The 13,414-nt window shown below is 49.4% G+C and overlaps 2 protein-coding genes across 2 annotated transcripts; one reads left to right on the forward strand and one right to left on the reverse strand.

Moving 5' to 3' along the window:
• Positions 1-949: 949 nt before the first annotated feature.
• On the reverse strand, positions 950-1,470 carry MIND_00573600 (uncharacterized protein; the record flags this gene model as incomplete). The annotated part of the gene is made up of 3 exons (XM_037362499.1): positions 950-1,257; positions 1,314-1,349; positions 1,401-1,470. 3 exons carry the CDS (start codon positions 1,468-1,470, stop codon positions 950-952), a joined length of 414 nt encoding a protein of 137 aa, XP_037220420.1.
• A 574-nt stretch (positions 1,471-2,044) lies between these two features.
• MIND_00573700 (uncharacterized protein) lies at positions 2,045-3,404 on the forward strand (the record flags this gene model as incomplete). The annotated part of the gene is made up of 6 exons (XM_037362500.1): positions 2,325-2,462; positions 2,509-2,593; positions 2,642-2,730; positions 2,787-2,806; positions 2,863-2,928; positions 2,978-3,404. The coding sequence occupies 6 exons, from the start codon at positions 2,325-2,327 to the stop codon at positions 3,402-3,404; spliced, it is 825 nt and encodes a 274-aa protein (XP_037220421.1).
• Positions 3,405-13,414: the final 10,010 nt, after the last annotated feature.

The following is a 13,414-nucleotide window of genomic DNA, read 5'->3' on the forward strand; positions in this document are numbered from 1 at the left end:
ATTGTGAAGCCAGACTGGGTTCGGGGTTCTGCGCACAGAACCCTTGCTAGCAGTTGTCCATCTTGATGCGATCTTACGGGGAGTGCATTTGATTGGTGTGGCTGGCAAGGACTTTCTACCTCCTGATGACAAAGACTTGAGCTTTTCAGACTCTTTAGATGCATTTGAAGCTTTTTATGTAAACAAGTATGCAGACTACCATGCACATGAAATATTATTTTAAATTTTTTTCAAAAATATTATTTTCAGATATTTTATCATTTTCAAGAATATCTGAAGCTAAAAAAGTTTTAAAGCTTTTAAAGGAAGAAAGCTTAAAAGTATCACAAGTCATTCAAGCTGTCCATAAGGTTGGCACAAGTTCACAAAAAAGATAAAACTGAATAAAGGACTACCCAAGCTACCAAAAAAGCACTTGTCATTTTCCTGATGTGCGACAGAGCCGCGCTGCGCCGAGCCACGAAGATCGCTTCGCGGCACTAATGACCACGGCTTAAAATTCCGCCGGACAAGCCGCCGGGAGCACATCACAGTACGGAGGCGACCATCCTGATAGGCGTATGCGAGGAAGACGGGCTTGAGAAGGAGGGGCAGTACAGCGGCGGTTGCGAAGATGAGTGTTGTTAGCAACCCAAGTACGCTGAGTCAGCGCGCACGTGCACGTCAATTGCGATGACTCATAGGCTTCAACAGCGTATGCTCCTAAATATCCATTTAACCCGAAAATAATCGTGGATAAGTACAGGGAAGAGAGCAATACAATCATGGTACACTGCTCTAGATGATGTGTTTGTGTACAGGCGACTGACAGTCGCCTGTCAACTTTCACTGGCAAGGGTAAACACAGTGCTCGTCACTCATCTCTGGAGTCTGTGGGATAGCTCGGTGGCGTGGGAACTCGTGCAGGGAGACATTTCCGTCCTCACTAATCAAGATTCGATCAAAAAATCTAAGGCCCCGACGAAGGCGTATACACCGGCGGTCCAGCGCCTGCCGCCAACTCCGCTTCTAGCTGCCTGACGCGTTCCCGTAGCGCCAGCTTGGACGATGGTGGGCTGACGGGGTTCGCCGACATGAGGTAGGGCGAGACGGCGCGGACGCCCCCATCGAGTGCCTGCAGCGCGCGTCGTCGCCGGCGACGACGCGTGAGGAAGAAGGCGAGAAGCGCAACAGTGGCGACCAGCACAATCGATCCAGCGGCGATTCCGGCGATGGCAGCGGCGGGAACGGGGGAGGCTCGTGGTGAAGACGATGGTGCTGGGAAGTTGGAGTGAGAAGGTACTGATTCGGAGGGGAGAAAGTTAAAAATTTACCCGTGGCCCCCGGGGGCATGCGCTCCAACAGCAGTGCTATGTTATTTCAGGTGGTTTTCTCGGCAGCTAAAGTGGGGGCCGGCCTACGTACGACGCTGAGGCTACAGAAGGGCAGGTAGCGGGCCCTTGAACTAAGGCCCCGCGCTGTGTGCCACATGTCAACGGTTTCAAACACAACGAACTAGCAATCGACGCACGAGATAGACGCACTCCTCGCGTGTAGCGCCCGCGTACAGGCACACTCCCGCCACCGCGAGGCCCGCGTTCTCCACCAGCGCGTTCCCGGCGGTGTCAGTCGGTGGGCATGTGAACGTCGAGGCCACGGGCAATTGGCGCGGTGCAAGGTGTGGCATCGAGGCGCTCCTGGGCCCTGGCAGCCTGGCCAGGACAATGAGCATGGGAAGTGAGGAAAGGGGACGAAAGAGAGGCACAGCACGTACCGGCGGTCTTGAGCAGTTGGCCTTGGCCTCGGCCAGAACCAGCACATTCAGGGCCGCACGCTCTGCTTCGAATCCAAGTTTATCGACATCTTGGAAGCTTCCATCATGTAGGCAGCGGCTCGGATGAGGAGGCCGGCGCAGAGGGCGGAAGACAATCCAGGGGCCGGGACGGCGCTTTTCGTCAAGATGGCCGTTGTTGACAAAATGATCGAGTGGCGTCACCGGCACGTGCCATCATGCCACGTCACGGTGAATGATCGACGTTGCCGATGACTCATACTTCCGTTCTCTCTCAGCAACCACCATCACGCTCGTACTCTGCCCGCTTGCTGTCCCCCAGTCCGGTTACTGTGCGCCACGCCACGGCCAGCAGCATCATCGCTGTCTTCGAGAGACGCCAGCCGGGGCTTGATATCAGCATCAGGATGGTCGCGACGCACGGAGTTCGTTTGGGCTGATCTGCCAGCGGGGCGTCAATCGTGCGATGGAGGTGGAGTGACGCGGGCAATGCTCTGGATGGATGATATGCGTAGCGCTGTGTGTCGTGCGTAAATCTTCTCTCTTCTCTCCCATGGTGCACATCCGAGTGCGCGACGAGCAGGCTGCCAGTGCAAAGTGGTGTCCGAAAAAGGACCAGGCAGGGAACGACCTGCAGGACAGCCGGTTCCCTAAAGCCTTTGCGGTCACATGCACTTACAAGACGGGCGTTGTGTGCACCTACACTGGTTCCTTGGTGCCGCTCACTGTGCACTTAGAGGACGGGTCGGGACCTTCCTGTCCTGGCCACAAGCCCAACTTCGCAGCGTCTGCCAGTGGCGCCGCCCCTCCTCCTCCACCGCCGTGCGCTACATTCGCCTTTTACTCACTGCTGGCACTGATGCATTTTAGGCCCACTGGCACACCGTCGCTGGCCACAACCACTGGCAGCCCTCAGCCTGACAATCCCCCGCCCGAGAAGCCCGGGGTCCCTAGTACTAGTACCGTGACTCTCTTCAGCATCCAAAGGCTAGCGACAACAACAGTCTTAAACCAGCCGCCAAGTGCGTCGCCCAGGTGTGCTATTTTCTCTGTAAGGTGTTTTCGGAACCATCCGCTAATATCACTGGCAGCACCGCGCACCCCGACGCGGTAGTTAGCCAAAACGCGACGCCGTCGCCCGCCGGCAACGCTGCTCTGTTCGTGTGTCACCTTATTCCCTTACGCCATAACTGAAATGCTCCACAGCTCGGGCAAGCAGAAAGCGCCGATCGGTGCTATAATTGGCGGCATCCTCGGGCCGCTGTTCCTCCTGCTGCTTCTCGCAGCCGGCTTGCTCTGGTGGCGGCGCAAACAGCGCAAACAGGAATCCGAGTGGCGCCGCTACCCCCCGCCCGCGCCGTCCTTCCATACATACACGTACACCGGTACGGAAAGCGACTTCATCCGGTCGCATTCAGAGCTGCTACACAGCCATGCCTCTGCGGTGGAGAACCTCCCCGGGCCGCCCCCGTCGTATGCTTCTCACCCGGCGTCTGCTCGGCCCGGACGAGTGCGCAGCGCAAGCACGTATTCGTATCCCTTTGCGGGCGACTGGCGGGAGGACGCGAATAACTTGAAGCGCGCTGCGACGACGAGGGAGAAGGAGCGCGAGCTTCAGTTCGTATATGAGTAATCGACATTCATTAGGGCAATCGGTCGTTACAGCACATTCCTTTGGTATAAGTTAACACAAAGATGAGAAGTTTGCATGAGAGTCGTTGTTAAGCCTCCGATAGGCTTGCTTTTCTGTTTCTTTCGTTTTCATTGTGGGACAACTCGGAGGTTGAATGGGGGGGGAGGGTTTTGAACAAATGCATGGTTAAAAACTACTAAATTTGGAAAAATATCTACATCAGCCAGATCATGAAGAAGAGAACTGTTACATAGTGGCACTATGTAGGGTACTATATAGCGGGTGTAGTTAATACTGGCCAAAATGATATTATGGTTGATTAAATATTGAATATATTCAGAATATTATGAATATATTATGCCTTTGGTCCATCAGTTGAATATGATTATATTTGAATATATTATATTATCTTATGACTATACTATATTATGGCCACAGAATATTCAGATATGGTAAGGTGGATTATAATAGCCACTTTCCAATCTATATGCCCCTTAATAGGACTGAATGTAGTCTGATTTAAACATACAGTTACATATTTTGAATCAATGCTCTATGTGATCTATTATATAGTAATTCCATAAAGCAATACATTGCTACTACTATAGTAGAAATCAGTTTCAGTAGTACTGTACCATTTCGTTCAATTCTGCATGTCACAACTGATTTTTTTGCCAAAATATTTCTGCCTGTCACCGGTCACAGAGTCCTCCGCTGAATTGTTCAAACGGTCACGAATTTTGCTCTGAATGCTTCAAAAATATGTAATTTTTTCTGCGGCCGCCCAGCTATCAAGAACATGATTCATACTCCTTATTGGCTATAAAACTGCTACTCTAATTTGGGAAGAGGAAGATCCCGTCCACGATTGTTAGTGTGTCGCCAGAACGCCTGTGAGTTATATAAGGTGTTTGATTTCCGTTCCCGTTTACCTTGCCCCAGCTCCATTGGCACAGAAATGATGGGGAAGTCGGCATTGTCATCCTCAGCTGCATTCATCGTCACCAAACCCTCCACCTCCTTGTCGTCAACAAGTTGCTTCCTTCGCTGGTCGTGCTTCTTGAAGACGGTATCATGAATCACCTCAGCTGTAGGGACTTCAGAGTCGTCGCCTCCTAGTTCGGAGTCATCGTAGGCAGTTGGTTCATTTTCAGTGACATGCTCGTCATCGCTAGGACGGTAGTCGCAGGCTGTTTTCGTCTCAAAAGCATTCCAGATGTCTGGTTTCTCCTTCCTGAGTTTGATTAGACGTTTATTGGTGTCCCAAGATGTGAATGAAAGATCCTTTCCGCCGCGAACTTTGCACATTGACCATGCCTGAACAAATCAGCTTCCCCTCTGATAACAAAGCAAAGCGGCTTTACCTTGATGAGCTTGTAAATGGAGCACATCTAGAAACTGATCAAATAGAGCAAATATTATAATTTGAATGCTCTCAATACTTGAGGACATTCCAGAGTTATAGCAGGATTGGATGAGTCTAGATAAGTCTAGAGACCTAGATGTACCCAGAAAGGCTAAAAAATACCAGTTCTGGACCGCTCTGGCAGCACAGCCACAGAATTCCGGCCTAGACCTGAACCATAGGTTGTGGGAATAGAACATCCCAATATAGAAGATTGATTGTCCACAATATTGTAGAATGCACAGCCACAATGACTCAAACTGAGTCATACTGACTCCAACTGAGTCATGGTCCTTCTTTTGTCACATGATTGGTTTAATTGTCACATTACATAATTAAATTCTGAGTAGTACATAAGGAGCTCAATTGTAGTACATAGATTAGAGAATCCCACCCCACTTATAACCATATTTAGCAAGTAAGCAAGGCAGCTAGGTCACAAGTGTGACAACCAGGTAACTAGGAAGCAAGGCAGCAGTCAAGTTAGGTCAGGTTAAGTGTAAGTGCAAGGACAAGGAAGCAAGGGATCTTGTTTACAGAAAACAAGTGGCCAGGAAGCAAGTTTGTTTGCATATTTGAGTTAGTATCTTGTGTCAAGAGCAGATACATTCTCTTGTTCATTTTCTGAAGCACTTTGGAGGTCGAGCTTAATTGTTCCTTCTTCTGTGTTTCATCACAACAGTAGAAAGTGATCTGTAGAAAGCTCTCAATAAGCAGATTCTATTGCTATATTTGGATATTCTGAATCCGTTAGTTGTTTCCTGCAACTCGAACCCCCAAACACACACACATACACAAACAAATAGTGGATTAGTAGATTAATAGGGTTGAGTTCTTGATTGAACTCCTCTATTAGTTCACTTTTCCAGTGTATTAACCTGGAGAATGAGATCTCGACGATTGATAGCCTTGAAGCTCTCCCAGATCCATCCCATGCTAGCATTCGAGCTGTCTTTGAAACGGTGTTCAAAAATCTCTGGATGCAGGTCATTGATGATGGCGGTGATGATTCCGCGGGCCGTGAGGGTCGAAACAGGACCACCTGAGTCACATATGGCCGTAAGCTGAGATGCTGTTTCGATCACAATATCTTCATAGGTGCCCTGGCCAGAATTGAGTGAACCTTTCAAAATGTATTGAGTAATGCACCAAGACTCCTCGACTACTTCCTTTGGAATGACCCGGGGTGTGGGCTTGCTTTGCAGCCGCCTCTAAAACAGATGACTTCCACCGATTAAAGCCCTGATGAAGTTCAATCCAACCAGCGACCATCTGACGCATCAGATATTAGAAGAAGTTGTAGTTGTACTTCTGCAAATCCACCACTATGGATGCCACATTCCATCCAACACGCTTGCGAGCGATTTTTTTGCTTCCGGCCGCACGACTTACGAGTTTTGGCCTTGTAGGCGTCAACGATTGCTTGCTGTGGCCGTGAGCCATCTGCAATCTCGCCCCGTTGGTCCCTTCCCTGTTTTCATAGTAACAACCTAATTCAGGAAGTTGCGGAACTGGGAACAATAAGTTGACTTACGCGCTGCCGCTTGAGTCCCTTGGGATTGTGAGCTTCCTGCACCGCCTTTCACTTCGCTCGTGAACATCGCTAACGCTCATTTTGATTGTCTTTCCACAGCTGGTCTGCTTCTGCTTTCTCCCTCCTTGCCTTGATTGCCCTCGCCTCAGCCATCTCTCAACGTTGTTCCCCCTGCTCCGCATATATCACCACCGCCTTCTCATCCTTCGTTAGATTCCTAGGCTTGAGCAGATGGAGTAGCAGCAAGGAGTCTAGGCCATCACTGTCAATGTTGTTGTAGTCAGAAACAGCCTGCTTGAGGGCAGAAACAATTTTCGGTCGGGCTCGCGTGTGCTGGGACTCGTCATCATGCTAGAATCTTCTTCTTCTAAGGGCTCCTGTGGGGCGTTATTGTCGTTTGTTGCCCGAATGCTCACTCCAATGAAGAAGTAGGTGCTGTTGGTTGTTCAATTTCAATGTCGCTTCCTGGCTCAGACATATAGACATCCTCGTCAACGTTGTTTGGGTTGCCAAGTCCATTGCCATCTTTGTGTGCTGAATTGCTTCCATAATCGTCTTCATCTGATCCAGTGGAGCTGGGCATCGAGACCTCAAGCTGGAAAGTAAATTTAAAGTCGTTGGCCTCGTCCTCGAACAAGTTAGTGAGATTGTGATAGAAGGGAAAATATTTGACCTTCTGAGCAGCTTCAGCCCTGTAGTCGTTACTAAGGGACTTCTGTTATGCAGTGGGGAATTCTGAAATATGGTTACACACCTGCTCCAAGGCAAGTTGGTGACGACCAACAACCTGCAGTAACATCCTGAGGCGCTCATAGGCCATAGTCGAAGCGGGTGGGGTGGAGAAAGCGGGCGATGGAGCAGTAAGCAAAAATGCTGCAGGGGTGGTCATTTAGTTGTCAAGGGATTTCCATTTCCCACCACTCGAACAACTCACCGAGATGCTCTTGAATCCACCAGTCGTACAGCTCATGAATGTGTTCGAGCAGCTTCATTGGCAGTGAGTTGCCAACAAATATGGTCTTCTCTGGCACGTCAATCACAAGTGCAATCCAATGGCTGTCTCGTTGCAACACAATTAATATCATTTATTGCGAAGGCTTCCCCGATGCGACAAATCCATCGAAATTGGTTTGATGTCCGGTAGTTGTCCACGTCGTAGAAGGCAGTCATGAGAGCAGTGTCACGGATAAGACCCGGCCCGTCCGCTCCGGCGCTGGTGTCGGGCCATCGTGGGCCCGTAGCACGCAGCACGTGATGACGGGGAACATGCACCCCAGTAGGAGGAACGCACACGTGGGAAGCACGTGACCGAGGACGACGCGTCGAGCCGTCGCCGAGCCCAACTCGACACAAGGGGACTGGGGAGGAGTGCTAGGAGGTTAGGAGTAGCGCCTGGCCCGCAAGGGATGTATGATCGTCCCCTCTGCGGCCAGGAACAGGAGCGAGGAGGAGGGGGAGAGGCCAGGGTGTCCGATCACCCCCTTTGCAGGCCCACGTATATAAGGCGCGATAGTGTACCCTGTACTCTATCACTTAGATCGTCTGAAGAACTACCTTACTCCGTGCAAGGAGACGTTATCGACTCATCGGGCCCGACACGACCCGGATTCGAACCTTCGACCACCGACCACGGCAAGGGACCGAGTTCACGGGCCCTTTCTGCTTCGATCTACCCCGCCCGCCGTACCTGCGGGCCCGATTATCTGTCTGTTCTGTTCCGGGTGCGCGTTCTTAGGAGAGGTCCTTGCACGGCCCGACCCGCAGTCTGACAAGCAGGTAGGAGGAACGCACACATGGGAAGCATGTGACCGAGAACAACACGTTGAGCCGTTGCCGAGCCCAACTCAACACCAGGGGACTGGGAAGGAGTGCTAGGAGGTTAGGAGTAGCGCCTGGCCCGCAAGGGGATGTACGATCGTCCCCTCTGCAGCACCTGTTTAGCCCACAAAACACTGTGAGTTATCAGTGGTAACCCGCCGGGGTACCATTGACAAGGCTCAGTATTTTCAGAACATCCCCTGAGGTGAATAATGAGAGGGGTGAATAAAGTTGAGCTCTAAGGCAAAATTCATACCAAGTCTAGTATGTAAGGGGTGAATAAAGGTGAATAATACAATGACCAAGTCCCCAGAAGTCCTGTTATGTGACATGTGTGACACATAGTCCCAGAAGGAAATTTTATTGATAGGCATTGAAACTGATGTTTCAGTGGCTGCGCAATACCTTTTCACAGTTGTATAGAGTGACAAGTATATCAGATTTCCAAAAAAAGAAAATTTCACCATTTAATAGTACAATCGTCAGAGAATGTCACAAATCGTCACAAAATGACAGTTCTCTATTTTGACTATATGAATAACTTTCATTAAGTGATGTATAGTACACCTGTACACGGGGTTTTTTTTAAAAAAGCCTTCTCATTGCCAGTGTTAATGTTTTTAAAAAATGCCTCTAATTTATGCCCCTGCCAAAAGGCGGGTTTTACATAGGGAAATGAGAGATCAAAAAAAGGTTTAAAAGGTTAAAAAGCCTTGTCAGGGTGGGCAGTGTGGTAGCTATAAGGCCCCAGACCTGACGTGTGGAAAATTCCTTAAGTATGGGGAAAATACTGAGTAGGGGAAAGGCTAAAAAAGATGAAAAAAATTGTTGATGCCAAGGTGCCAAGAAAGATACAGAGTTTGACAGCGTGGATTTTATTAAAATGAGGGGAAGACTTGTAAATTACTGATGTTTTTTAAAAATGTTAATATTCTAATTACAAGTGATCTTTTTAAAAAAAAAACCCGTATACGCCTGTATAGTAGCAGCTGAATAGTTGTGCCAGCACAAGCCAGCTACAGATGGACATTCCTGATAGCCCTACAAGCCACCCATATTTTTAGGCACCCTATATACCTGTCTATATGGCTCATATCCTATTATTTCAATCTCCCAATAACTTACTCAGAGATAAGGAATCTCCAATGAGATGAAGGTATAAAGTAGAAGAGGGGTTTCCCTGAGAGCACCTGTTAATCCCAATTATCCCTTCAAATTAGAATGGACAACCCACCTGGGCGTCCATTCTAATTTGAAGTGATGATCTCCAAGTCCCTATGCTGCAGTAAAGGGTACAATAAAACTGCAGTAAAGTTGCAATATTTTAGACAAATTTTTGACCAAGTTATATTTGCTGCTCTATTGGGACTAGGTGCCATCACCCGATCAGACTTGCCAAAAAAGGAAATTTTACTCGGACCCATATACCAGAAGAAGCCAACTCATACATATACTCAGATCAGATCAGATCACAACTACCAAAAAAGGAAATTTTACAGAACAAAAGCATCAACCCGAAGACTCTAGATTATATTACACTTCTTGTTCCTCCTCATCAGTACCAATTGCTGCCAAGCTATAGGCTATCTCGGCTATGTATTCGTCGTAAGCATCATCACCTTCATCTTCTAAGTCAGCTTCATCATCGACATTGTCCACCAACTTGCGCTGTTCACCATTGACCACCTCATCATGGCTCACCCTAACATCAATATAATCCACCTCCATCATCATTGTGTCGGCAAGTCGTCGAAGGGCAGTCCCTGGCTCTAACGATCCGGTGAATCCTTCACACATTGCCAGCTTCTCAGGCGCTGACGATGCATGTCATCAAAACGGTGTCGCTGAGATATATACTCGGCAAGCTGTACCGCTAGGAGACCGTCCTCGAAAACTTGTTCCGATGTCTTGCCCAACGGGGTTTCAAGCTCTCTCTCCTTTTCCTGCAGGAACGCCACCTCATCTCGCATCCATGTCAGAACTCGACATATCTCCATATTAAGCCGTTTAATTTCCTCCCGCGCCCTCTCTATTTTGAAATATCGATGCATAAGTTCACGGTATACAGGTCGGGCCCATCGCTGATGCTGTACAGCACTTGTGCTATCTCGAAGCAGGTCGAAGTCGGTGAGAAATGATGTGGTCGCAACATCCGTCCACGCAACTTGGGCTTTTGGTGGGTCTTGCAGCGGCGCCAGCTGGTTGTAGGTTTCAATCGCCCCGCCGAATTGTTCGTGACCTAGTTTGAAGGGCCTTCGCCAGATGGGTTCGCATCTTATATGCTGTCAAGACTGTCAGCCACAATCCGCCCATCGATAACAGCCACATACCAAGCCCCGACTGGTTCATCTTTGTCAACTCGAGCAAGCGCTGGACGATCAAAAGCTCCAGCCTATCAAGTGCTTGATTATGCTGCAGTTTTGCCATCTCCTTCTCTGCCTCCCGATATTGCATATCCTCCGGCTTCCATCGCTCCTCAATGCTCAGCTCCAACTCTATTTCCATCACCGTTTTCCGATCGTGCTCAAACCGCTCTTCGGCTTGTCGAGCCTCGATTTCCGCCTTAGGTCGTCCAGGTACATAAGCGGCATCATCCGAACGAGCTCGTCGAGCAGCGCTCGACAGGCATTCAAGTTAGAACTAAACAGATCAATATCTTGATGAGCCATAAAGAAAAGACTTGCGTTGATGACTCGAGCTTCTTGAGTGCTCGAACGTAGCGTGTCGGGCCAGTTTCGGTTGGTTTGAGACCGTCTTTCAATGCCACGAGGTACTCTTTCTCCTCCTTCAAGGCAAGATGGAAGTCTTCTGCAGTGATCCCTTCGTCTTCCATAAGAGCTTGAACACCATGTTCGTCGGCGAGGATTTTGAGGGCCTGGGTATAGTTGTCGCAGAGAAACTTGCCTATGGGAATAGATTAACAAATGAAAAGGAATGAAAAGGCAGCTTACCGAGATTGGCATACGTGTCGAAGGTGTCGACATGCTTGAAGTAGGTCGTGATTTCTTGCTGTCGGTGGAAGGCACTTGCATTACGACATGAACGGGCAAGGAGCATTTGGCGAAAAGAAGCGCTCTAAGCCCTCGAGATCTTCGAGCCCCAAGCCCTCGACATAGCTTGACAAATACGAAAGCTGGCAAAATCTGTTGTGCGCATGTCCGTGGAAGGACCCCACCAGACAGCGCAACCGCTTCTCCGCGGCCAGATCTCCAAAGGTGCTGTTCCCAATGGTCTTGTCGAGGTTACATGCTACATCGGAACCGGCCACCATATCGTCGTCGTCGATAAGTCGAATGATGGCATTGACAATGGAGAGTGCATATTTTGACCTGTTGTTCCGTTAGCATGAGTCCAAGATATTGGAATTGGAAAACACTTTACAGTTCGCCGCTCTGAACCATGTCGGCGGCGAGGATGACAAAACCGTGGCGGCACAGAGTGAGAAAAATTCCTGTCTCATCGAACATCCCCCACATTTTGGAGGTCACGTCGTTCTTGATGTTCTTCCATCGTTCGCCGCATGGATTGTTATTTGCCTATGAAAACAAAATTAGTAGACCCCAAGGTCGCAAACGAATAAGCCAACCTTGCCGTCCGTTGTCAGTATTCGTCCCGATGGTGTCTTCGCAAATTCATTGACCTTTTCGAGAGATGTAGTACCCGTTACTCGCATTCCGATTATCCGTTCGTTCTCTGCTTTGTAGACGGTCCCCATCATCGATTAACTCCCTGCGCGCTACCCGCTTGAGGGAGTTATTGCCGTCCATGGCGAACATCATCCCGAATTGCAGTTGGGGCTCATTGCTGAGCTTGTATGTACATGCTGGGCAAACATTTTTGACCGCCAGGGCCCATTGTCGCGGCCCAGTATCGAGAGAACTTGTGTTTCAGCGCGGCGGCGTAAGTCGAGCAACAGGTCGTATGCGATGGAAAACTGCTGGAGTAGATATGGCTGATGTGGTAGCTAAAGCACGATCAGCTAATTGAGCAGCAAAGACAAGACAAAAAACACACACCTTATGAATGTCGCTCAACGTCCGAACGAAGGCATGTACAGTGTATTGGGGACAGCGCGCATGAGCAACGCGGTAAAACTCCATGACTTGAAGGGTGAAAACAAGGTTGGGGGCCCAGGGAGCACAAGGAATGAGTCCTTGGGCGATGAGTGCCGACGCAATGCCGCCAGCAGTCGGGTCGAGCCAGACTTCTTGAAGGGGCTTGGTCTCTGCAAAATGATAACTTTAGTAGGAACGCGGATTGAAAGAGAAGGACATACCAAACATACCCACAATCGTTACCGGGTAAAGGTCGGCATCGGGTGTATCTGCAGGCGGGACGGCAGACTTGTCACCAGCACAACACCGGTAGTAGGCCCTGAGCATGCTGCTCATTTGTATTTCGAAGGCGTCAACTCGTCTTTGAGTACGCTCACGACGAGTTCGCCAGTCTCGATAGTGCGGTCTAGACGCTTACATTCAGAAAGTTTCAAGAAAAAAGTGAGCAAACGCACCGAATGACTTGTTCCGCCTGCTTCAACGACTCTTCAATTCCCTCAAACTCCCCACCTGCATTACTTATCTCTGCCTGGTGGGTCCCGTCCAGCACTCCACTCAGAGTGATGATGTTTTCACGTCCAAGCAAGTCCGAAGGGTCGAAGTCATCGTCTTGTGCCAGGTTCTGAAGTGCATGCAGTGTATCGAGAGCTTCATTGCTCATAACTGCACTTGTTTAGACACAGGATATCGACATTGACAACGGACTGTACCTGCCATATCATTTTCCAGAGCTTGCGCTGAATCGATGCGGTACTTCTTGACTGCTGCAGCGTTTAGAACTCTCCGCTGAGTTGTCAGTGGCGAGAATAAGCCTGGTGTAGCACCCAATGTCCCGAGCACTGTCAGTCGGGCTGAGCGAGCCTTCGACTTGTACATTTCTGCTGAGCGTGAGGGTGTGTGACCGCCTGTCACTTGATGACTCATGCCTCTTCCTCACTCTCTCCGTCATCCTGCTCGTCCAGCAACCACACATGTTCCTTGTTCTCCTACGGGTTCAAGGTAGGAGTATCCGTACATGCATCGGACTGCGCTGACACTGCCTTCAGCTTCCAAATGCAGGACTGGACTTGACGGACTTGACTGAATCTTGCTGTTCGTCAAATTGCTGTCTACACTTCTCAGCCTCAACTTATCATGGTGCGTCATTGCGGTCTTGAAAGCAATCCCATTACTTATACATCTGTAGTATGGCCCATGT

Source organism: Mycena indigotica (genome assembly GCF_014461135.1).
Source record: "Mycena indigotica strain 171206Taipei chromosome Unknown Mind.scaff0005, whole genome shotgun sequence".
Lineage (NCBI taxonomy): Eukaryota > Fungi > Basidiomycota > Agaricomycetes > Agaricales > Mycenaceae > Mycena > Mycena indigotica.